The sequence below is a fragment of the Xiphophorus couchianus genome, chromosome 17 (genome assembly GCF_001444195.1).
Source record: "Xiphophorus couchianus chromosome 17, X_couchianus-1.0, whole genome shotgun sequence".
Lineage (NCBI taxonomy): Eukaryota > Metazoa > Chordata > Actinopteri > Cyprinodontiformes > Poeciliidae > Xiphophorus > Xiphophorus couchianus.
The window spans coordinates 333,020-355,529 of record NC_040244.1 but is presented as its reverse complement, the minus strand read 5'-3'; the positions used below and the strand labels follow the sequence as shown (position 1 = coordinate 355,529).

The following is a 22,510-nucleotide window of genomic DNA, read 5'->3' as shown; positions in this document are numbered from 1 at the left end:
ATAATATGTGATCTATGACGCCAAAAGCCCAAAGAATTTGACAATGAGGCTTCATGGATGCAAAGCAGCACCAAAGAAAAAATGTAAAATAATTTCTTCCATACATCATAATGGCAAGGATCATATCCTTGACTGCAACTTATTTCTGTCTGACTTCTTACTAGAGAAGAGTGGTGCAACTCAAGTACTTCAGGATTTTGTTTGTTTGTTTTTATCTCATTTTTTCTCCAAATGAACAAAAGATTTATTATTTACCATTTTAAAATAGAACCAGGATCAAACCTGGCAACCCGTGGCCTCGGTGAGGCTCTCCTTCATCCTGGCACTTTACCTTCATCCTGGTACCTCGAAAGTCCCCGGACCAAAAACAGGAAGTAAGTAGCCAAATCAAAAGTAAAATTCACTTTCTCTTTGGTGGCCAGAGACCATCAGATGTGCAGGAGCGAAACCAAAGCATAAAAATCGTTTTAAAGCCTAAATCATAGCCAAAACCACACAGGCGCCACAAGCTAGAGCTTGTCGACAAACATGGCGCCGCAGATTTTTATGTCGTCTTTCTTTTAGCTCGATGCTAATTGTTAGCTTCAGAGCAGCTGCAAAAAACCCCGAGAAATCTTGGGTTTTCTTTGCAAGATTTCGAACGTCTTGAATATGACTCTGTTTCTATTTCTTGTTTTGTAGAAGTAAACAAGGCACATTGAGTGCATAATTATATTTTTCTCAGCCTGACGGGCCGCATTCCAAACCCCATATAGATAACATGTCATTGTATCCATTATTTTCTGATTCAGATATACTGTAGACATATTTTAGTGTAGTTTTCACATGAACTCAACTTTAAATTACGAAGTTTATAATTCGGCATGCATATTATATAATAATGAGGATTATTAATGGTAATTTATAATAAAATAACCCAGAAAAGTACTTGTTGACATAGTTTCAAGTTGAAAACGGTAGAGGGAGACAGAGAGTAAAGCTAAATTAATTCAACAATATTTTCTGTAAATGCGTGACTAGTTACCGGTTATTTTTCAGTTATGTTGTATTCAGCTTTATTTATATTCATAAAACAAGAAAATAAGCTTGCAAAGTTCCTTGTAGATGTTTGAGAGTTTACCCTAATACAGTGGCCACAGAAATGATACAGTAACTGTAATTCAAACAATTTAACAATTCAAATATTTTTATAAAGGCTTTGTTTTAGCAATTGTGTCATCTTTTTCTTTTAATTTAAGTTTTTAAAGTAGTTTACCAGAATTTAGCAGATATTTGCAGAGTTGTTGTTTCCTCTTTGCACATAAAAAAGTTTTTTGTTCTTATTTCTTTGTTTTGTTTTGCTTGGACTATAATTAGCTGCATTATGTTCTGCTACAGTTGCACCCAGCTTTGTGTCAGGGAAGCAGCAGTTAGGTTGGTGTGTTTTGTGTCTCCAGCAGGTGCAGGATGAGCTCAGCAGCAGCAGAAGAAGAAGAAACAGCAGCATTAGAAAGCGGAAAGCCCGTCACTTTAACTCGTGACAGTGATGGCAGCATCATCCTGCACTGTCCTTCAAATGGTGGGTCAACAAGCAGACAACTCAGTAATGACTTTTCAGTGAACTTTTAAATGTAGCAAAAAACAAAATGATTATTGTTTTTAGATGTGTTGAAGTCAACTAGGCCATGCAAAGTGTGAATTTATCAGATGTTAATGCTACATATGGCAGAAAAAAAAGCACGATTTGGAAAAATGTACAAATTTTTTCAGTGGTTGCTGCAAAAGTTGGGAGAAAACACTGGCATTAGTTTGTTGCTCTACAGTAATTGAAAATATTTTATTAAAATGTTACCTTCTGTTGAGTATTCATGACCCAAAAGCTGTAAACATAATCACTAGACTTAGACTTAGACTGACTTTATTATCATTCTGCATGCACAGGGTGTATACAGAACAAATTTCGTTGCATACGGCTCAGGACAATGTTTGAGGTTCCAATGTTGTGAGGTTACTCCAGAATAAAATAAAATACAGTATAAAATATGAATATAAATATAAATATAAAATATAAAGTGCAGGACTGACAGTAAAATAGAAGTTATTTAGCTCTGTACATGTGCAAGGTATAAAGTGGAGACCAGTTTTTGAGTGCAGTCCAGTTAAGAGTTCAGCAGTCTGATGGCAAGTGGGAAAAAGCTGTTTCGGAACCTGGTGGACCTACACCGGATGCTGCAGAACCTCTTTCCAGAGGGCAGCAGGGAGAACAGTCCATGGTGGGGGTGTGATACTTACCATTATACTTTACCTTTTGAATTCTTCACCGAAAAATGAACCACTGTATGAAAAAACTTAAACTACATCTATAACTAATAAAAACACTAAACTTAAACAGTATTTAATTAATAAAACTAGCAAACACATTCTAAAAACTAATTAAATCTATACGAATTAAACAAACAAAAAGTCACAACGAAATAAAGTTAAAGTGTAATGAAACCCCGACGTGTCTCCATCCCCTCTTCATCACATCAGTTCTTTCTCATAAAAGCCAAAAACCACCACCAGTTTTTGCAAAATTTAAGAATTTATTTTTTAATTTTGCAGTTTCCATAAACTATTTCTTCAGAAAATATCGATAGAAACACAGCTTGTGACTGCACTCGTTCCTCACCTTTAAAATATTTGCTTTATCAAGGAAAGCAGAAGATTAACATGCAACCTGTAACCAAAACAGGATTCTTGTACTGCTGTAGCAAATTAAACTTCAATTCAAAAATACTTTATTGATCCCAAAGGGAAATTATGATGTATGATGTCTGACTGAGGTGTGAATGTGTTTTTCTGCAGACGAGGAACTGGAGCCTCTTCAAAAGAAGACGCGAGTTTCCACAGAGGAAAACCCGGAGACGCCTCAGTTCTCTGTCATCACCAGTGAGATGTTTGTTTTTTCTGTCTCTGACTTTTATTTGTTTACATATAAAGGGACCAATTCAGGATCTCACTTTATATCACTCTGTGAACTGGAACAAACCAAGAACTGCTACTGACGTCTTAGTTTATGTTGATAAACTAAGACGTGAATAAGTTTGTTCATGAGATAAGTCCAATAGTAACATCCTGTTGTTGATCGTGTGATTCGAAAAAAGCGTTTCCACTGCAGTTTTGCAAAATAAAACACAAAAAATTGAGTTTTTTTGAAATTGCAGTGTTTCTTTTAAGCAAATTTATTTTCAAAATGTCAAATTGTGCAAATGCAAATGTAGATAATGTGAATCAATAGTGTTGAGGAAAGAACAAAGACATTTTACTTTTTCATTTGGTTTGCCACCTCTGGTTCAACCATTTCTCCTTCTACTTGTATCTATTCTTGTTCACCATGTGACCACAAACAATACTGACACCTTATGGCTAAAACTGGTATTGACAGCTATACCATGACATCTAGACTTTGAAGTACAACAATTTACACATTTGCAATAAATTGATATTAATTAAAGTAACAAGCTCATTAACTGTTCAGCCACTGGTAAAATAGACAAATACAACAAATATTTCAGATGTTTGAAAGTGGCGCCACAAACTAAACCTGATGTGAAGGTTTTAAATTTCCTGTTTTCTCTGTTAGTGTCTGAAAACGACGAGAGCTTTGAGGTGACGATGACGGCCACCGCTGAAGGCGACCTGCCTGAGGACGGCGTCACTGAGATCGAGGTAGACGTGAAGCTGGAAATGGTGGAAGATGGTTCTGAGTCCAACAGAGCAAGTCAAACAGAACCGTTATTGTCTGTTTGTGCAGATTCTGCATGAGGACAAAGAGCAGAAGGCTGAGGTGTCACCAGTCAGTCAGGCCTGGTTCACCACTAAAGAGGACAAAGACACGCTGGCCAACAAAGGTCCAAATACCCACCGTTATTAATTCAAAACATTTAAGGTGTTTCCTCACCTGGGAGTCCGGTAGACTCTGTTCCATTGGGGATCAAAACTTAAACACTTGTTCATTTCCAGCTGCTGTGGTTCTCTTTCTCTGCTCTCAGTCAAATCAACCAAATACTTTTAGTTTAATAATGATTTCTGTCCTTCAGGTCACAGGTGGAAGCAGGGAATGTGGTCGAAGGAGGAGATCGACATCCTGATCAACAACATCGACCGATACATGAAGGTATGCCGTTGCCATGGCGATCATCATTTCTGTGTTTCCTGTTCACAAACAAATGAAGCTGTGGTGTCCAAATAAAAAAAATCTTTATAAAACATAAAATATTTCTGTGAATTTTTTAAAAAGCAGCATTTTGTTGCTGTTCTCTCCTACTTTCTACATAGTAATTATAGGAAAATAGCTAATAAAAGACAAAAACTTTGTGTTGTACCTAACAACTATAATTTTAAGAAGATCTAAAGGAGACCTATTCTGTAAAATTCAACTTTTTGCATGTTTTTATTCTTCCATTTGAGTCTCAACTGCATCCAAAAACAGTCAAAACATTTAAAAAATACACTAGGTTGGTTTTTGGCAATAAACACCAAAATGGTGTGTGGAAAATGAGCCACTGTGCCGTTACCTAGCAACCCATGCAGAGTTCTGCCCGTTGCCTAGCAACCCAAGCAGAATTCCATCTGATACCTAGCCAGGGCCAAACTGTAATCTCATTATTTAAGAATGATTTTGTGCAAAATAATGTGATGAGCATGTCTTGTATAGGCCATTGACCTATCCTAACCTGTTCAAGGAAGCAGAATAATTCACATTTAAGTTTCTCAGTGAAAAATGTTACCCTAAAAAAATGACAAAGTGTCTATCTGAATGAAAAGTGCTGACGGTCCAAATTTCTATCGTTCTTGAGTTGAAGTTGGGGGCCATTTAATATTATTCCAAGGGCCACAAATGGCCCCCGGGCCTCACTTTGGACATCCCTGACGTAAAGAATCCTCTGTGCTGTGTTCTTTCAGCGCCGCGGCATCCAGGACCCGGCAGAGATCATCTTCGAGATGTCGAAAGAGGAGAGGAAGGATTTCTACCGCTCGGTGGCGCTGGGGCTGAACCGGCCGCTGTTCGCCGTCTACAGGAGAGTTTTACGGATGTATGACGACAGAAACCACGTCGGCAAGTGAGTTCAGGATCAGACGGCCGGAATCAGGCTGCGACCCAATCAGGAGAGCTAACTGGTCCTTCTCCTCTCCAGGTATACTCCAGAGGAGATAGAGAAACTGAAAACGTGAGTAAACCAGCATTTAATTACCCAATAATCAAAACAGATCAACAAAATGAGTTGCAACAACTCAGGTTTAGCGTTTTACAGATCTTTTTATTGTTTTTAAATTTCAAAACAAGTAACTACAAGTAACACAGTAACTGCAATTAATCATATTTTCAAATTTACTGATATTTTTTGATGCTCTCATGGAACAAGTGATTTAGAAAATAGCAAAAATAATATTTCTATTATGTCCGTTTTATTTTTTCACATATGACCAATGACTGAAATGTACTGTGACTATAAATAAATTTAAAAAAATTAAAATAAAAGAAAAATTCTGTATAAATAATATGAAAAATCCTCCCACTAATCTCTACTGCTCCTAATATCAGTCCAAATACTTAAAAAAACAGCAGTCTTAACAAAAATAACATTTCTGATCATTCAATCAGTTTTGTTTTTCTATTTACGATCAACGATTGTAAACCATAAATCAAAATTCAAATCACAATAAGAATTTTTCATAATAAATGATAAATACTCTCAGTCACTGCTTCTGAAAACATGCAGCCGTTTTTACAAAAATAAAAATTCTAGTAATTGTCAGTGTTTTTTAGTCACAATCAATGACTGAAATATGTTGTTACGATAAATCAACGTTCTTATCACAATAAGAATTTTTTTTACAATAAAGGAGAAACAATTCAACCAAAACACCCACTCATTGTTTTAGCTGCGTCTAAAAACAAAGCGATAAATAAACATGCAGCTGTTTTAGCAAAATGAACATTTACGATAATTCAATTTATTTAACTTTATTTACCATCAATGACTAAAATGTATCGGGAAAACAATAAATCAAAATTTTCATCATGATTCAAAATATTAACGATAAAACGATAAAGCGCTATTTTTGTTTTATTTTGCTGTTTCAGTAAAAACTTCTGCCACCTAGTGGCCGGAGGCTCGTTTACCAGTTTTTTTTTTCCAGGTTGAGGGAAAAACACGGGAACGACTGGGCGACGATCGGAGCGGCTCTGGGTCGCAGCGCCTCTTCTGTTAAGGACCGCTGCCGTCTGATGAAGGAAACCTGCAACACGGGTCAGGATGACAAGAACCTTGCTACTCCGGTTTCAGCTGCCTGCTATTGCTAATGCTAACACTAATGCTACACATCAGGTAAATGGAGCGAGGAGGAGGAGGGACGCCTGGCGGAGGTGGTGTATGAAATGGCAGGCGTGTCGCCTGGGTCGGCGGTCACGGCCGGGGTTTCCTGGGCGATGGTGGCGGATCGGGTTCGCACGCGCTCAGAGAAGCAGTGTCGGTCCAAGTGGCTGAACTACCTGAACTGGAAGCACAGCGGAGGAGCCGAGTGGACAAAGGAGGACGACCTGAACCTCCTGCGCAGGTCCGAGTCCGGCGCCGGGCAGCCGCGGGCTCTGAGGCTAAACGGTTTCAGTTAACTTCCTGTTTCCTGTAGGATCTCGTCGGTGAAGGTGGAAGACGAGAACGACATCAAGTGGGAGGATCTGGCATGGGGGTGGAGCAGCGTGCGCTCGCCTCAGTGGCTGCGCTCCAAATGGTGGAGCATCAAGAGACAAGTGGCCAACCACAAGGAGATCCCGTTCAGCGGTGAGCAGACTGCCTGAAAAAGTAACTTTATTACTGATTACTTCATAAAACGTAACTACTCCTGGCTCTGATTGGTCCTTTCTAGTTATCGCTGGGAGAAGACGGAGAAGCTAAATATTTTTCACACATTATCTCATAGCAAGCAGACGCAACATGGCGACAGTTACAACAAATATGTAAAAAACATATTTTTAATAAGTTACGTACTGCAGCTTTAATCATCAGGATAATCGATCACTGGAATAACTTTTAGCTGCGGCTCTACTGTGTTTATAACTATGAGTTTGTGTAGCTCAGAGGAAATCCTCTGTAAATTCAAACTTGACGTCTCAGTTTTTGTTTTGTTGAATAATCGTTCCACCTGAAGACAGATTGGTCCTAAAAATGGCTCCTAGCTCAGATTTACTGATGCAGCTTTGCGTTTGCGGTGCCAGTCCTCCTGAAGGGCCTGGAGGAGCTGATGACATCATCACAGACTGCGTCCCTCCCCGGCAGTCCCTCCTCTTCCTCGCTCCAGATCCGCCTGGCCCGGCTGGATGACAGCAGCGGCTGCAGTCCCGTCTCCGGCCCACTGGCGGCGCTGCAGATCCCGGTCCAGATCCCGCTGCAGATCACTCACCTGGGTGAGAGCCGGCGACCTTCTGGCGACCTGACGCAGCCGGTTCTGTGACGAGCCGTTCTTCCTGCTCACCATGTGTCTGTTTGCAGCTTCAGATGCGGCTGCAGACGGAGACGCCATCACTCTGAACTCAGGAGCGCTGCAGACCTTCGAAATCCTGCCCGTGAGTTTGACCCAGCAGGACACCGTAGTTTTAATTTTAACCCATAAAGCTGCATCTAAAATTAAGAGGTGACCTATTAAGCTCTCTTAGGATGGTTCTATGGCCTATTCAAAACACCTTCAACACTTTTTTGCAAAAATCATTGTTAAATAATGAATTGCTCTAGGGGGTCCTGTCACTTTAAATCCAACTAAGCTGCTGCCAGCCACAACCCCCAGCTCAACGTTTACACTCATGCATTAAAATAGCTGCAAAATTATATAACCATACATCTTTGAAAAGCATTAGTGGAGCCTCCTGTACGATCAACAAGAATGCAGCAAGTAGCTTCTGGATGGTAAGTCAACAACAAAACACCAGCAGCCATTTACTGCAGTAAAACCAGCCGACCAAACGAGCTGGAGATCATTTTGGATTGCTAGGTAACGAGGTGGAACTCTTCTGGGGTTGCTAGGTAACGGGCTAGGCTCAAAAACTACTCCCTTCACAGTTTCTGTTTTGAAAAGAGTTTTATTGTCAAATTTACTTCCCTGACATGTTTGGTACACTAGACATGGCTTTTCTAGTAAAAAATGAAAAAAATAAAAACTTACGGCCCATACTAAGAAAAAAGGAGAAAAGAAACGGGAATAAAGTTGTAATAAAGCAAGAATAAAAACGGAATATTGCAAGAAAAACATCGTACAATTATGAGAGCCATTCTTATAATATTCTGACTTTTTTCTTGTATTATTATGACTCTATTCTCATACTATTTCAATTTTATTCTCATAATATTACAACTTTATTCTAGTACGACTTTAATCTGGAAATTTTATTGCAAGCAAAAAATAAAGTTGACAGAATAAATTGACTTTATTATGACTTTATTCTCATAATGCACCTTTATTCTAGTGTTTAATTGTATTTTCTTAGCGTGGCGCTAACCCTCTTAAATCAGATAATTATTAGTTTGTTTTGTTTCCAGTCCTTCCAGCTGCAGCCAACCGGAACCCCCGGAACCTTCTACCTCCAGACGACGTCCAATCAGAGCCTTCCTCTCAGCCTGTCCAATAACGGCACAGTAACCCTGACAACAGGCTCCTCCCCCTCCTCCCAGGAACACATCATCCTCCACAGCCTGTCGGTGGGTCTATCTCTCTCTCTCTCTTTCCTTTCTCTGTCCATCCGTCCTTGTCGTTTGTTTTTCGGCAGCCATCTTGTTTTTCCTCCGCAGACCGACGGCCTCTGCTCCGGAGATGGCGTCATCATCCAGACCGTCTCTGCTGACCCCGCACCCTTGCCGGAAGGGCGGAGCCAGGACCTCAATGTGGCCGCACTCCTGGAGGAGTCAGAGGCGGTTGTAACGGAAACGCCTGAGGCAGGAAGTGAAGATTTCACAGAGAAGGTAAAAAAAACAAAACTTTGGGGGATGTAAACGGCTCAGGTTTGGGTTTCCAGAACTGGTCCGACAGTCTGAAGAATCTGAACCAGGTTCTAAAAATTTTGAAATAAAGAAAATAAATTAAACGACTGAATCCCTGACCTCATCCTCTAAATGTTGTCCAGGGTGCAGTGGTGCATCCTGGGATGCCGTCGGGAAGCGCCGTTCTCATCGCCTCTCCTCCCAACATCAGCAGCACCTTGACAGGTAACAGCAATGCACCACCGACCAAAACGCTCCTGACCAACTCCTGTAACCCTGCTGACCTCTTCGCTGCCCGCAGATCCCATCCTGGAGAACCAGGAAGGTTCTGACTGACCGGATCAGAACCGGAACCAGATCGGAGTCGAACTGTGAGTGGTTTTTATCGGGACGTTTTTAGACGAAGATCTCAGGGTATCCCTGCATGACATGTGAAGGCAGCAGCGACCCGAACATGGCCTCTGGGACGAACCGAGCCAAACGGACTTTATTTATAAAATCATGCTTGTTGCCATGGCGATTTGCTAAGGACTAAAACTAGTTCAGTTTTCAGTTTTAACGTTATGGGAAATCAGACTTTATATTGATTAATTTTTACCGTCATTCAGTTTGTTTTTGAATTATTTCAACATAAAATGTTATTTCACAGCCAAACATGAAAAAATCTGTTTTTATTCCATCCAGAAATATTCCCACCTTCACATGGAGGTCGAACCGCAAACTCCAAGTCAGGAAGGGAAAAGATTACACTCCGGCGTGTCACAGACATTTAGGCAGAAAAAAAGAGTAAATCTGTAAGAAAAAACTATAAAATGTTGTATTTAATTTCAGAAAATCTCTAGAAAAAACTCGGAAATCTTATTTCTAAAAAATGAAAACTTGCAAGACAAAATTCAAACATTTTGAAAGTAATCTCAGAATTTTTTTAGACAAAAAAAGGTGGGAACTTTTTCTGCTTTCCAAAAGTTGACAATTTGCAAGAAAATAATCAAAATTTTTTAGATAAATTTCAGATTCTTTTTGTTTTTGAAAAAACATGAACATTTCTGAGCTCCAAAAGTTTAAAATGTTTGAAACTTTGCAAATGTTGAAATTTTTTTAATAAAATGTGAAATTAATGTCCAAATTTTTGAGTTTTTTCCTGCAAACTTTCAACATTTTGAGCTCAGAAATGTCCATGTTTTTTCAGAATATTTCAGAGATCAAACTCAGAAATATTTAATCTCACAAATGAAAGAGACAATGTGGACAACCGGAAGTGAACCAGCATCTGAAAACTGGTTTCCAGTTATGCTTCCTTCCTTCCTTCACATCTTGAAAGAAACGTTTCGTATAAACATCTCTGAGGCGTTCAGGGAACGTCGGCATTTCCACCAACATTCAGTTAGACACAGAAGCCAGTTGACTGATATTATTCAGGCTTTTACTTTATAAAATCACAATAAAACACATTAAAGTGACAAAATGGAGGGAAAACTGTGAATTTCTGTATGTTGAATCTAAAATTGACTTTCCTCTGATTTTATTTTCCAGTTTTAAGGAACAAACGTTCGTCTCTAGGCAGATTAACGAAGCGTAACGAGTCAAGCTCAGATTCAACACCAGCAGGATTAACGGAGCAGATTATTTCAGTTAGGGCTGGGCAATTAAAAAAAAGATTAAAATCTTACTTTTTCATACTGGATCAGATTGTGTGGTTTTTATTTAAATCCGTCTGAGTAATACGACCAGGCTACTAGAATATATGTAATTACAAGAATAAATTTGTATTATCAAAATAAAGACACAATTTTACCAGAAAAACCTAAATTATGAGAAAAAAGTCAGGATCCGAAGTAACTAAGTCGGTTTTTGTAGAATTTTCTTTGAAATAAATGCAGTTGTTTCCTTGACAGTTTTAAAGTCCTGATTATTAACTGATAATGTGTTAAAAGATTTGGTATTTCTATTTATTATTTAATAGACTTTATTCTGGTAATATTACAACTTTATTCCGTTATTATTGTGACTATTCTTATAGTAAAACAAGATGGCCGCCCTGGGTGTGCTGACATCACTCTGAATTACGGAGAGAATTGGTGGACATAAATCCAGATTTTCCAAAATTAAAATCCTCATAAACCAAAATTTATCATTAATCGGATTTATTGCCCAGCTCTAATTTTATCAAACAGCTTACAAGCATCTAGTAAATAAGCAGAAAAAGCTTCACTTGATCCCGATCTAAAGTGAAAAATCTTCCTGTTACGACTAGTAAACTAAAAGAAGCTTTGAATTTCTGACCGTAGAGTCTCCCCTGAACGCACCGTGAGATTTAATGTCCTTTTAATCCAAACTCAGAGGTTTCCAGTTTCAGCCTCAAATCGCCCTACAGGAAGCTAACCTCCTTAAACTGAAACATTTTTCAACTTCAATGTTCAACTTTCATTCTGTGGTTTTGAATCACTGTGACTCTCTGGCGCCCCCGGTGGAGGCTTAAATGTGTTCAGATCTTTATTTCCAGAAACACAAGTTTGATCCTCGCTGGAGGGTCAGGATTCATTACGACTTAAACGATTCTGTTTGAGTTCCGCCATCTGAACTCTGACCCCGGGAACTTTAACCCTCCGTGTTTTCGGTCCCGTCTCGGTCCACGTTGGACCTCCCTCTGTCAGACAACGCCATGATGTCCCCTCTTCCTCCTCCTCTTCCTCTACCTGACGTCGAAGAAGTAAAGGTTGGCACATAAACACAGCAGCAGGATGGTGGCCAGCATGTAGTAGATCAGCTTCCTGAATTTGGGCTCCAGGTCGCCCTGTCGGTACCAGAATATCTGCAGAAGAAGAAAACGTTTCACTTTAAACTTTCACCTAGAAACAGTAAATCTTTGTTTAATCCTTTTACAATCAGCAGTTTCTCTGGGTTTTTTTGCCATTTTAAAAGCAGAAAAGTTTTAAATCCTCATCTAAAATGTTTGTTTTATTATGTTTGACCAAAATACTGATGGTTAAAATGTAAAAACAGTTACAGAGTAAAAGTATTAAAGTACATATTTTTAAATGACAACAAAGCAAAGATTTTTTTTTTTTTTTTTTTAAGTTACAACTTAAAAACTCAAACTTTTGCTGCCGGAGTTTCTTTACCATTTTGAGTGAAAATTAATTCAACAAAAATGTTTCCAGAATCTTGAACCTGAAAGATTTTTAGCAAAACTTTAAATTCAAGTTTGTCTGCTGGGAAGGAAAATGCAAAAGTTAGAGATGTATTACAGCGACATTTCCATCTGTACATAGATTGCGTTAAAAAGCCAGAGAGTATTTTAGATCAGTGTTTTAGTTACCAGCACGATGGTGGAGCCGCACGCCAGCAGGATGCAGACAGCGAAGAAGATGTTGAGCGGCTGCGGAGGCAACGAGGGGAAGACGAAGGAGCCGATCACGGTTACCTAGGAAACAAGAAGATCAGTCTTTAGTCTGAACGTTCACAGCGGAGATCGGCTCGATTGGTAAGTGAAAGTTGCAACATTTATTCTATCTGCAGTTGCTGTGGTTCTCTTTGACAAATCTAGCAACCCCTTTGATCTGTTCCCCTCCTGGCCTGTGGGGGCGCTGCACCAAGAACCACTGAAAGAAATAACATTAAAACCTCCAGATGGAAACAAAAATGTAGTGCCGTCAGATTTGAGCAGTTGTAGATTTCTCTTGTCTTTGACTAAAGACCAGGAGTCATTTCTCCTGCTAACGCTATGCTGGGTTGTGTTTACCCAGAATGCTCTGCGCTGAAGTCCACTTCCTGCTTTTGGTGCGGTCTCCGGTCCGCTTGGCAGTCCACTTTAATCCAACTCCGGTCCGTTTTTTTTTTTTTAGAAAGTCCAGTTTGGTTGGTAAATGCTAAGCTAACTCTGGTCTGGCTACAAACCCTTGGTCTGGGTGCGATTAAAAAGAATTTTGCTTTGGTTTGAATGCACGTGTGAACACCAAGTGGACCGGAGACCCCTCCAGAAGCAGGAGTCAGACTACTACGTAGGGCATTCTGGGTAAATACAACCAAAACAAATGTGTTAGCCTAGCGCTAGCGGGAGAAATCACTCGCGGTCAAAACAGAAATCCTTCAACCTCTAAAATCTGACCCCACTCAATTTTTTTTCTATTTGATGAAGAATTATGTTGCACTCAGTGTCTTCAGAAGTTTTCATGTTGTTTCCTTCAGTGGTTCTTGTTACAGCGCCCCCACAGGCCAGGAAGGAAAGAGAACCACAGCAGCTGGAAATGGAACAAATGTTGCAACTACTGAGCTACCAGGTGTTAAAACAGCCTCAGACTTCAGCCATGAGAAGCTGCAGTCTGGCTATTAGAAACCCGACTCTGAACTAAAGATGCAGGTCATGAAGGGGTTCAAATATTTAGAAAACTCAGTAACTGAAAGCTTAACTTCAGTTCTGGCAGTGGGAGGGGTTTGAAACTAAATGGATCAACAGCAGAACTCACCAGAACCACCACAGACGTGAAGCCTCCTATGACCATGTTGATGATCCGATCCTGCAGGAGAAAGTTCAACATGTGACTCCAGAACCAGCTGGAACCCAATACGGTAAAACCATTGAATCTTGAGCTAACGGGAGTTTTTACCCGAGCCGACGTCTCTCCAAACAGAGGTCGGTTATCCAGGCCGCTGGTGCCGTAGGTCCGGGTTGAGAACTCGTCCATGGCGGCGGCAGAAACCCGATCACTCCCGTCTCAACAGCGCCGCCTCCTGGAAACGCTCAGCCACTGCGTACAGCTCATCTCCAGCCCAGCGTCGGTGAATCGGTCAGAGCGAACGGCCGGGTGGACTCATGGCGGAGGCTGGAAGGTAGGAGAGACGCAGAAACTCGTTTTTACCACATATTGTAATATATCAAGTTAGGGACGGTTTTTATTCCTGAATGACGCAACAAACAACATGGCTTCCAGAACGGGAGGAGAAAAAATTAGACAAAACGAGAGAGAATGAGAATAACGATATGAGAGAGAAGATAAGTGAGAAAAAATAGAAAAACAAGAAAATTGAGAGAACAAAAAAATGAGAGAACGAGGAAAAAGAACTAAAAATATGGAGAACAGAGAACGAGACAATGAGAAAAAACAGAAAAAAATTGAGAAAACAAGAATGAGAAAAATTAGAGAAGATAAAAAAACAATAGAACGAGAGAAACTAGAATGACAAAAACGGAAGAAAAAAAACGAGGTAATGAGAATGAAAGCATGAGTGAAAGTGAGTAAATAAGGACACAAAGAAAGAGATAATACAAAAAGAAAGGAAAAAGAGGATAAGGAAGAAAACAGGAAGGAAAGGTTTTAAGGACGAAAATTCAACTAAAAAATGAAATGTAGTTTTAACTCATTTAAGGTTTTAAAGAGTTGTTGATGCTGATGGTAGGAAGGCTCTCCTGTAGCAGTCTGTATTACATCAGCTGTCTGAAGAAGCTTCTGACTGAAAACTCTGCTGCTGAATGCTGAGGACTGTGTAATGTTCCTGATTTTATGAATCTGTGACTGAAGTCAGAAAAGGGAAAATTAAATCAGAATGAACAGTAAATTCTGCTGGTTCTGTTTTGGGGAGGAAGGACGGATGGTGGTTCCCTCGTGGTGCCGGGTCACGTTCAGCCCACAGCTGAACTGATTTAACTGAACCTTTTACTTCCTCTCATTTTCAGCTGTGATAACAAACCATGACCAAAAGAGGAAGCTCAAACCAGAGCCACTTTCTTCACACCGAGTTTCCTTTTCTGGTCTTTTATGTAAAATCTCAACAGGAAAGTGTGAATACTTTCCCAGGGAGTGGATACTTTCCACTGTTTTACGAACAGTTTGTAACCCAGAAAAAACGAAAAGCTGTTACTTTCTGGAATAACTTTTATTTCTCAGGGAACCAGCAGGAAAATTTATTGTTTTGACTATTTAAAATACAAATAAATTTATGGTTTCCTTCCCTTTCTAGCAGGTTTTAATCATGTAAACCATCATATTTCCGAAACGGCACATAGAGGAGATTTCATTTTTGATTTCAAAGAACCTCCCTACTTCCTGTTTCTGTCAGCACACCTGGCGCCGCCGGCCTAAATTTAGACAAAACAAGCTAAAACGAAACATTTCACGTTCTGCTCAGAGCAGAAATGATAAAAAGGGAAACAAAAGGAGGAGTGAGGAGAAAAGTCACGCAGCTGCGTTCATTTCCTCCTGTCCTGGCTGAGAAGACGGGGAAACGGAAAAACGCCTCTGCAGAGCAAAAAAAAAAACACCAGAGAGAGAAAACAAGAGGCTCATTATAAACTGGAATAAACCTGGCCTAAAGCTACATTCCTGCACCGCCTTGTGATTCACTAGGCTTCTTAAAATGAGCCCACAATGAAACATTTCACAGAAAATGAGCCAACATGTCAGTAAAACAGAAAAAAATTCAATTAAATTCACAAAATTGGAGCTAATTTAGACAACAATACACCATCAGAGTAGATAATAACTTATTATTATTTAAGGAGCTGAAATTATCAAATTAATTTAGATTTTCAATAATTTACCAAGTCTGAAAGTAAGAATGCACCAATATTCTGCAGATTCATTCAAAGAGGAAATAAATTTTAAAAAAATAATTAGAAAAGAAAAAATTTTTACTTTCAAACTGTTTTTATGATGCGTAACCATGGCAACGACGTATTATTTTTATAGCTGATGAATGCAGAGAGAGGAGGAGGAAGTTCAAACTATCTCTTCAAGGATTTTATCCCCTACTCCAGCATCTTTCTAATCAAATGGCCAGACGAATTTAAAGAGGAGCGGCAAAAGCAGATTAGGTGGATTAGCAGAGTTTGCCATGGTATGGTGGAATATCCCAGATTTTGAGCCTTAGCACGTCATGTTGGACACACATCAACATTCTTCAGTCAGAGGCCTCTTCAGATACGCTGCAAGACTGACTGCTACTGCTTGCATATCATTCCTGTCCCCAGCATCACCAACTCTTTGTGGGTTGGAGCTAAGGCATTTCTGAATTAAACTTAAAATGTAATAACTCTGAAAATGTAGCATATTTACTAGCCTTTTTAGAGCCACTAAAACATATCATCCGTATCCAAACCCTGATTTAAAATGTTTATTTTTAAGGTTCTTCTCAGCAACACAGAAACTAATGAAACAAACTCAAGATGTTCAGTTTGGGAAGACGAACATATTTAAAAAATAAATCACCCAATCAGTAAAGGTTGCCGTTTGATAAGAAATACAGATTTATGAAAATAAACATTTTAAGTGCTAGCTTGAATCAAACGGAGCTTATCTACTTCAATATACATTTTGTTTGTTTTAAAGTGTGCAATCCTCATTTACCCTATAGTAAGTGATTTTATCTTAAAGTTACGTCGAAAACATTACTTACTGATGTTAAACCAACAAAGAATTAAACCTACGGGAGCAGTAAAGTGTCCTGAGATTTACTCGCTACTGGCTAACTCACAGCAGGCAGAAGAAGCTAAGCTAACAGACCATCCGCTCGGAAAGAATCAAAACATTAAGCGGAAAATGAACCAAAACAAGCCGCAAACCTCTCGATTCCGACGGGTTTCACTGGCCTCACAGATCCCGAGTGGATCCGAGTGGAAACATGGTTTCACAGAAGGTCAGAGTTAAAGGGAATAAGCTCCGGTAGCTCCAGTTTTCAAGCTCCTTAAAGGTGACTTCACTTTAACTGTTGAGCCGACCGAGAGGGGTTCAGGGACGGAGGCGCGCTCCGGAAATCTCAGTTTGCCTGACATTGCAATATGCTCCAGCCAAACAAATATATTTGTTGAGTTATAATTATACTAAAAATAGTTCTTATTCATTAAATAATTATTTAATTATTGTTTAATTATTATGTTATTCTTCATAATCATTATTATAGCAACACTGATTATTAATTATTAGTATAATAAGCTATCAATAATGATTTCTATTAAAATTATTGCAGTAATAATTGTTAATACTATTAATCACTACTAGTAATGATTCTTATTAATAATAATGGTCATTATAAATATTATTAATTCATAAGTTAATTGTTATATTAATAATAACTATACTTTGTAATTAAAAATGTTCATGAACTGAAGAGCTAAATATAAAAACAGTCAAACCTACAAGCATAATTTCATTGTGTAATATTTTTTATAGTCTTAAAATGAAAAGCTAGACAGATATTTTTGTTTTGTTCTGTTCTTATTGAATACTGTACAGTTGAACTCTTGTTTTTGTTGCAGAACCAGCTGGACTGTAGTTAAATCAGCTGATGGGATCAGTTGTCTTTGTACTTACAGTTAACTTTCTACATCAGGTGATAAATCCTTAAATGTGCATAATCTTCCCCCCTTTAAGTTACCATCACATGAGCAGAGTGTGACAGGCCCAGAGATTTATAGCAGCAAAGAAAACACATCTTTAGTCCTGTATAGTCACGAGACAAGCGAACAGGCGTCACATTTCTCTGAAATATAGAAAAACAACCTTTGAGAAAACGAAAACTGCTCGGTTTTTATTTAACTTGTTGTTGTTCACCAGTTATGATGACCTGAAAATGAAACATTTTGCTCATTTAAGTGAGATGGTAGCTGTTTGAAGGGAAATAAAACTTTAATCAATCTTTTGCTGGATGTGAAGTTTTTCCGTTTCTTTAGCAGTTACGATGCTCTGCATCATTTACAAGCCGATGAGGAGCTCAGTGCGCCGGCGGAGGCGGAGATTGAGCTTCTTTTATGTTTCAAATGAATGCCGTCAGCGGAGTGACTCGAGCGAAGGTTTTCTTTTTCTTTTCTTAATAATTAGTGAAAATCTTCCGGAGATTGAGCTGAAAGCATGTAAAAAATAGGATCTATTCAGGCACCCTGATGAAAAATAATCGTATAACTGTGATTTTCTAACTTGAACTTTTCCACATGAAAGCAGAAGAAGAAGAGGACTAACTCTGATAGTATCGGATTATTAGGCAATTATGATAGATTTTTTTTTAAAATCAGAGTTGTTTTTTTTAAACCAAAAGCTATAACATTTCAGAAGATGTTTTTTTTTCAATAACTTAAAGAATATTTAGACCTATAAATAAAAACTTCCACATAAAACACAAAGACTGTTTTTAGAGAGAAATAGGTTTCAAATTATTTAAAATAAATGTAAGCATTAAAATTTAAAAATATATATCAAAATGAAGAACAATTGTTCAAATAGTAATGGTACTGAAAAATACAGAAATATTATTTTATTTCTTTATTTGGTTTTTAAAATTGAATTTTGACTGCCTTTCAACAAAAACTGCTTTGATTGATTGTAATTTTGTAAATAGCTGTTTAAAAAAGTAGTTTTTTGTATTGTAAAAGAAATATAAAAAGCAAAAAGAAAAGTTAACATTTGAAAGCTTCATTTGTTCTATTTTTTTTTTCAAATTCATAAGTGTAATGAAAAATACTCTATTTTCAATGTTTTTTGTTTTTCCTTAAATCATTTTATTTAGGAGAGTGCTAAATCATCGCAACAACCAAAAGAAATCCTCCATAATTATACCAACATAATAAATAATATTTTAATTATTCAATAATTTAAGAATTGAATGTCCTTATCTGATGGTATTGATTTCAGCTTATTTTCTCACACTATATTGTTTTGTGTTATCATACTGTCCTCTATTTTATGTGTTCTGCTGAACGTTTTGTTGTGAAGTGTGCCCTATTATTCTGTTTTTTAAACTTTAATGATGATTTTAATAATAATAATTTTTAAAAATTGCCATCCACAATATGGCGGACACGCTGAGCGGCAGCCAAGGCGTCGATGGACCATTACGCCAGCAGATGGCGACATTCTGAAATCACTTCCTGGTGGAACGTAGAAGAAGAGCAGTTGAACTGGGCGGACAAACAAACAAACCGAGATGATAGCGTTGAAGCAGAACTAACTTGAGGCGGTGTGGATGAACGGTTCGGCTGAGAGATGAGTTCGTTCGCGGGTCGGATGAAGGAGTATCCCACCGTGTCTTTGGACCGGTTCGACAGGGAGAACCTGCACGCGCAGGCTTATTTCCTTTCTCACTGTCACAAAGGTGATTAAACCGGAGAATATTTTAGCTATTTTCGACTCTGTCGCGTAAACTCTTGTGACTTTTTGGTTTCTTCTCCGTTTCAGACCACATGAAAGGACTGAAAGGACCTCTGCTGAAGAGAAAGCTGCAGTTCAGGTGAGCACATCTTACCTGTCGTTTGGTTAAATATGACGAAATTAAAGTATTTTTTCCTCTGTTAGTGCTATATGGGAGCTATTATTAAAGGAAATGGAGTCTTTAAAAAAAACCTTTAACGTTGCAGTATGTAACTTTGATCAAAAACCTGTTTTCATATATTTGTTGAAACTGTAGTGACGATATAGTGTTGGACTATAAGTGAAAAATTAGCTCCCTGGCTTCTCCCAGTGCTAACTAGAAACAACCAGTCAGAGCCGGGAGGCGGGTCTTAGCGCTGTCAATCACAATCTCAAAATGTGTAGGCTTGTCACAATATAAAATTTTGCTTGATGATAAATTGTCCCAGAAGTTATAAAGATAAACGAAAACATTGTTGTTTTGAGACCATTGTTAAGGAAGATAATGGTAATGGCATAATAATGCAAGAAAACATTCTCAAAGATCAATGAACTTTAAATTTTAATGAACATTGAAAACTGGAACTGGGAGACATTTTAAATATCTGAAATAAATAAAAACGCCAAATAAAATTGACGTTGAAGTCACTGTAAACAAAATTGTCCTTCCTAAAAAGGGATTGTTGTGACCAACGCACCAAACTGAAGACTTTTGTCCCCCAGTTTTTGGAAAACGACAAATCGTTTTAATTTGTGATGTGATTAATTGATTTATTGGGACAGGCCTACTAGCAAAGCCTGTTGTGAATGCTAAGACTAGATAGCATGGATAGCATGACGATGGATAAATTGTTTTCCTGCAGCTGTAAGTTGTTTCTCCACCATTAGCACATTTAGCCATGTGTACATGAAGTTGATTGTCAACAATAAGACCCTTTTCCTGGCTCTGATTGGTTGTTTTTGCTGCATTTCTTCAGAGGAGCTCGATCTTTTCTCATATTATACCGTCACAACATGGTGACGGTTTTAAAAAATATGACAAAAAAACATATTAAAGTATTTAATGGAAGAGTAAATTCAACTTACTTCCTGTTTGTGTTTGTAGTCGAACCGTCAGACTTTACTGCTCCTTTGTGACCAAAGAGTTGCTGCTAAACAACCCAAAGTACGCCTTCTGGGAGGAATACGTAGTGAGTACTTCCCCCTCTGGTCTCAGGTCCAAACCAGTCACTGAGGCCATCCACAGTTTCCCCTAGAAAGCCCTCTGCGGCAGGGGCAGTCATCCTGAGGCCTTCTGTGTTTTAGAGTTAAAAAATGTTTGAAGTTGACTGGAAATTTCTAAATTTCCTGTCAACTTTACAATTCTTCACAACAATTGACTATTTTGTGTTGGTCTGTTACATAAAATCTCAATATGATACAATTATGGTTGAAATGCTTAAAAGTGTTGCCATATAAACATTTTTCTTATAGGAAATACATCAATACTAGTGACGTTCGTTTAGTAGTAAACAGATTTACCTTGAGTTAATGTAACATTTGCACTATGTGTTATTGGAAGACATTATTACCAATACATAAACACCTTTTTTAAAGTCTTAAAAAAGGCAGACATAAATAAAAAATAAAATGTAAATATAATTCTTTTGAAAGTTAACTGTTTCATTCCAATGAAGTTTTTTGTCATTTTGCTGTTTCACCAAAGAGACTCTTTAACCTTCTTTAACAGTAACAGTGAAAACAGTGACAGTTTTTGCTGTCACTGTTATCAGAGTTGGGTAGTAACTAGTTACATTTACTCAATTAAATGTACTTTAGTAACTTTTTTTTTGAAAAATGTACTTTTATGAGTATTTTTACTGCGCTGTACTTTTTACTTTTACTTGAGTAATTTCTTGGACGGCTACCTTTTACTTTTTACTTGAGCAAAAATATGTAGTAGTAGTGCTACTCTTACTTGACTATAATTTTTGGGAACTCTACCGTCCCCTATGTATAAAAAGTAAACAAACTCAGCCTGGAGGGGGTGCAAGTTAAGCCTGGTGATCTGCCAGACTTAAACACTTTGGGAATCCGCGCTGAGTTTGGTTTCCATCGCAGGTTCCTCTGGAGCTGGAGAGCCCCACTCAGATTTCCCTGGTGGACGAAGCATCCGGAGAGGTCGGTGTGTTCAGGTCCGAAGCTGCAGTCCGAGGTTTTCAGCTTTTGTTTCTAACTTTGGGTTTCTGTTTGTGGGACAGAAAGAAGAAATTGTGGTGACGCTACTTCCTGCAGGTCACTGTCCTGGATCCGTCATGTGAGTGACGTCTAGTTTTGTGGCTTAGCAAAGATTTCCTCTAAAAACATTCAAGTTGTGGACAGAAATGTAGTGAAAAACAGCTAAAACTCCAAAGAACTGCTGATCCAGATCACTTGTAAGTGGAGTAAAAGAATGCGTTCAGTCTGAGAATCAGTTCATCACCAGGAGTGTGGAGTGGGAATCTGCTTGGAGGCAGGAATCAGTTCGTTCAGTGTTAAAAACAAGGAATCTGCTGGTTATTAGGAATCATTTAAAGAATCTGTTTAGAGATCTGACTGAACAAACAGATTCCTAATCCTGAACAGGTCCCTCCCCACCGCTTTGATCAGATCTCTGAACGGATTCTTTAAATGATTCCTAGTAATCATCAGATTCCTTGTTCTTAGCGCTGAAACAAAGGGGGAGGGACCCGTTCGGGGTTAGGAATCTGTTCGTTCAGTGTTGGAAACAAAGAATCTGTTCATCTTCCGTGTGTGAGAAGTTTAAATGTTGGGAATCAGTTCACCAGAGTGTTCAGATTCAGGAGTCTATTGAACACTAAGTCATGAATCGGTTCAGAGTCCGGAATTTGTTTGATCACAAAGGAAACAAAAGCAGTTGGATTAAGGAATCGTTAAGATCTGACCAGTTAATAGGTCTACAGGAAGTGGCAGTGATGTATTTCCTGTTTCATCACAGATATCCTGTACATGTCTGCCTGTATCTCGTGTTCCCAGGTTCCTGTTTGAGGGTTGCCATGGAAACGTGTTGTACACAGGGGACTTCCGGCTGGCGGTCGGAGACGCGTCCAGGATGGAGCATCTGCACTCCGGCAGCAGGTGAAGCCAAGACAGGTTTCAAACTTCTGGCTTGTGGGCTGGAAGTGGCCCGTGCACTCCCTACTTCCAGACCTCGACTTCATGTGGTTCTGGCTGGGTCTGGATCTTGACCGTCCGCTCCATGTCCCTCAGGGTCAAAGACATACAGAGTGTTTATCTGGACTCCACGTTCTACGACCCGCGCTTCTACCAGATCCCCAGCAGGGTGAGTCATTTTACTTTGCTGCAGCTAATGATGCTAAGTCACTAAATGCTGGAGGCTCTGTTTAGCATGCTAATGATGTG

The 22,510-nt window shown here is 38.8% G+C and overlaps 3 protein-coding genes across 5 annotated transcripts in view; 2 read left to right on the top strand and 1 right to left on the bottom strand.

Moving 5' to 3' along the window:
- Positions 1-222: 222 nt before the first annotated feature.
- dmtf1 (cyclin D binding myb-like transcription factor 1) lies at positions 223-9,647 on the top strand. 2 transcript variants are annotated; one of them, XM_028043710.1, is made up of 17 exons: positions 223-374; positions 1,437-1,558; positions 2,827-2,910; positions 3,605-3,690; positions 3,776-3,872; positions 4,062-4,138; positions 4,927-5,084; positions 5,160-5,192; positions 6,166-6,275; positions 6,354-6,582; positions 6,655-6,806; positions 7,241-7,429; positions 7,515-7,588; positions 8,556-8,714; positions 8,805-8,975; positions 9,137-9,218; positions 9,295-9,647. In XM_028043710.1, the coding sequence occupies exons 1-17, from the start codon at positions 232-234 to the stop codon at positions 9,327-9,329; spliced, it is 2,001 nt and encodes a 666-aa protein (XP_027899511.1). In that variant the 5' UTR covers positions 223-231; the 3' UTR covers positions 9,330-9,647. The 2 variants fall into 2 exon arrangements, with proteins under 2 accessions (XP_027899511.1, XP_027899512.1); XM_028043711.1 differs by having other exon boundaries at positions 292-374; positions 1,440-1,558.
- Positions 9,648-10,389: 742 nt separating this feature from the next.
- On the bottom strand, positions 10,390-16,803 carry tmem243b (transmembrane protein 243, mitochondrial b). The gene is made up of 5 exons (XM_028044145.1): positions 16,552-16,803; positions 13,601-13,816; positions 13,460-13,510; positions 12,313-12,417; positions 10,390-11,805 (listed from the first exon to the last, which is right to left on the bottom strand). The coding sequence occupies exons 2-5, from the start codon at positions 13,676-13,678 to the stop codon at positions 11,686-11,688; spliced, it is 354 nt and encodes a 117-aa protein (XP_027899946.1). The 5' UTR covers positions 13,679-13,816; positions 16,552-16,803; the 3' UTR covers positions 10,390-11,685.
- Positions 16,804-18,382: 1,579 nt separating this feature from the next.
- Positions 18,383-22,510, top strand: part of dclre1c (DNA cross-link repair 1C, PSO2 homolog (S. cerevisiae)) — a 17,191-nt gene continuing 13,063 nt past the window's right edge. The window contains exons 1-7 of one of the 2 annotated variants that reach the window (XM_028044162.1): positions 18,384-19,073; positions 19,157-19,208; positions 20,214-20,298; positions 21,209-21,268; positions 21,349-21,404; positions 22,124-22,225; positions 22,358-22,430. In XM_028044162.1, coding sequence (XP_027899963.1) covers positions 18,965-19,073; positions 19,157-19,208; positions 20,214-20,298; positions 21,209-21,268; positions 21,349-21,404; positions 22,124-22,225; positions 22,358-22,430 — 537 coding nt within the window. In that variant the 5' untranslated portion in view covers positions 18,384-18,964. Of the gene's footprint in view, positions 19,074-19,156; positions 19,209-20,213; positions 20,299-21,208; positions 21,283-21,348; positions 21,405-22,123; positions 22,226-22,357; positions 22,431-22,510 lie in introns of both variants that reach the window. The other variant, XM_028044164.1, reaches the window with a different exon arrangement.

What these genes read in the sequence shown, in the direction of transcription:
- tmem243b (XM_028044145.1), bottom strand. Translation starts at nt 13,678, where the DNA reads ATGGACGAGTTCTCAACCCGGACCTACGGCACCAGCGGCCTGGATAAC. An exon ending in TTGGAGAGACGTCGGCTCGG is followed by an intron (nt 13,511 to 13,600) that starts GTAAAAACTCCC and finishes TTTCTCCTGCAG; the next exon opens with GATCGGATCATCAACATGGT. An exon ending in TCACGTCTGTGGTGGTTCTG is followed by an intron (nt 12,418 to 13,459) that starts GTGAGTTCTGCT and finishes CTTGTTTCCTAG; the next exon opens with GTAACCGTGATCGGCTCCTT.
- dmtf1 (XM_028043710.1), top strand. Translation starts at nt 232, where the DNA reads ATGAACAAAAGATTTATTATTTACCATTTTAAAATAGAACCAGGATCA. An exon ending in CCCCGGACCAAAAACAGGAA is followed by an intron (nt 375 to 1,436) that starts GTAAGTAGCCAA and finishes TTGTGTCTCCAG; the next exon opens with CAGGTGCAGGATGAGCTCAG. An exon ending in GAGATAGAGAAACTGAAAAC is followed by an intron (nt 5,193 to 6,165) that starts GTGAGTAAACCA and finishes TTTTTTTTCCAG; the next exon opens with GTTGAGGGAAAAACACGGGA.